Here is a 1,655-nt window from a genome sequence, read left to right as displayed (position 1 = left end):
CGTGTTTTTACATAAATGTGTCATATTAGACATACTTTATTTTATTTTTAAAAACTGTTCTCATTGAAGTAGGACGGTGACAGAACAGAGAATCACGGGTCTAGAGACAGAAAGATGGGGGAGATAGAGAGCCCGCTGGGCGACTGGGGGTGGGGGCTGGCAGCACCGGAAACCTCAGCCTGAAGGGATCCCCGTGCGGGGGGAGGGGGACCTTTGGTCTCTCCCCAGCCTCTTCCTTCCCCCTGGCCTGGGGCTGGGTGGGGAGGGGCAGTTCCTCTTTCCTTCCCAAGCACCAGAGGAGGCCCCAGCTCCCGAGGGGCTAAGAAGCTGGAGCACCGGGGAGGGGGAAGAACTGAGCCAGACTTGGGCAAGACCCGCTCCCCCCACCAGGAAGTATGAACAGGAAAGACAGTAAGAGGTGAGAGGACCCTCCCCAAGAAGATCGGGAGCACCCTAAACCCTGGTCCTCCGGCAGCGCGGGAAGGCGGGGGAGTGCTAAGGAAGCTGGTAGGGTGTTGGGCTCCTTACGCGACAGGACCAAGAGCAGGAGCAGGAGCAGGGGACATTTGGCGAAAGATGCTTCAGGGAGTCCAGAGCCGCTAGGGCCAGGGCTGTTTGTCTGAGCATCTGGGTCTAGTCCTGGTCGTCTCTGGAGTTTGAACTGCTCTGTATCCCCTGCTGCCCTGCCCCCACTCATCCCTGCCTCCTAGACTGGCTGTCTCTGTCCTCCCTGGGGTCGTCCTGGCTCCCCATCCCAGTCACTCCCTCCCTGCCCCCTGCCCCTGGACTGGAAACTCCAAGCTCCTGCAGGGCCCTGCCCCGGGGGAGGGGAGTGTGACGCAGGGCAATGCAGCTCCCCTGCTTCTTAAACCACTCCTGGCTGCTCCAGACCCTACGGAGAGCAGCCGCTCCACAGGTAAGGGCCGGGCAGCTTCTGGAAATGGCTTCCTATCACCTAGGCAAGTTTGCTTTTCTGTTCTCGCAGGGGTGATGGTGGCTGGGTCCTTAGCCTGGTAGCTCCTCCAGCCTCCTTTGGCATGGCTCTGATGGGTAAAGGGGTCCCTTCCCTATAATATCCAGCAGTTTACTGGTGGAGACCCGGCTACCTCATTTTCTGGCTGTGTGACCTTAGGTAAGTCACTAAACTGCTCTGTGCCCCAGTTTCTTCCTCCCAGAAGTCCTCAGTGAGACAGTCTAGACTAGTGGTTCTCAAGCTTGAGCATGCACCAGAACTCCCTGGAGGCCTTGTAAAACACATTGCTGGGTGCCTGGCTGGCTCAGTCAGTGGCTCATGTGACTCCTGATCTCAGAATTGCGAATTCAGGCCCCATGTTGGGTATAGAGATTACTTAAAAATAAAAAAATCCTTTTTTTAAAAAATATTTGTGTGTGTGTGTGTGTGTGTGTGTGTGTGAGAAAGAGAGAGAGAGACAGACACAGAGAGAGAGCTGGAGAAGGGCAGAGAGAGAGGGAGACACAGAATCCGAAGCAGGCTCCAGGCTCTGAGCTGTCAGCACAGAGTCCAACATGGGGCTCTAACTCAAAGACCTGAGCCAAAGTCGGACGCTTAACCAACTGAGCCCCCCAGGTGCCCCCAAAATAAAGTTTTTAAAACAAAATAAAGCAAAACAATACAGACTGCAGGACACACCCTT

The 1,655-nt window shown here is 55.4% G+C and overlaps 1 protein-coding gene across 8 annotated transcripts in view; it reads left to right on the top strand.

Annotated features, from left to right (window-relative positions):
- Positions 1-276: 276 nt before the first annotated feature.
- RASGRP4 (RAS guanyl releasing protein 4) overlaps positions 277-1,655 on the top strand; it is a 13,752-nt gene continuing 12,373 nt past the window's right edge. For 3 of the 8 annotated variants that reach the window (XM_029924799.1, XM_029924794.1, XM_029924800.1), the window contains exon 1: positions 396-418. In XM_029924799.1, coding sequence (XP_029780659.1) covers positions 396-418 — 23 coding nt within the window. Of the gene's footprint in view, positions 419-1,080; positions 1,133-1,655 lie in introns of all 8 variants that reach the window. The other 5 variants (XM_029924798.1, XM_029924796.1, XM_029924793.1 and 2 more) reach the window with 3 other exon arrangements.

Source organism: Suricata suricatta, chromosome 16 (genome assembly GCF_006229205.1).
Source record: "Suricata suricatta isolate VVHF042 chromosome 16, meerkat_22Aug2017_6uvM2_HiC, whole genome shotgun sequence".
Taxonomy (NCBI): Eukaryota; Metazoa; Chordata; class Mammalia; order Carnivora; family Herpestidae; genus Suricata; species Suricata suricatta.
The sequence above is the reverse complement of the archived record's forward strand: the minus strand, read 5'-3'. Positions and strand labels throughout refer to the sequence as shown.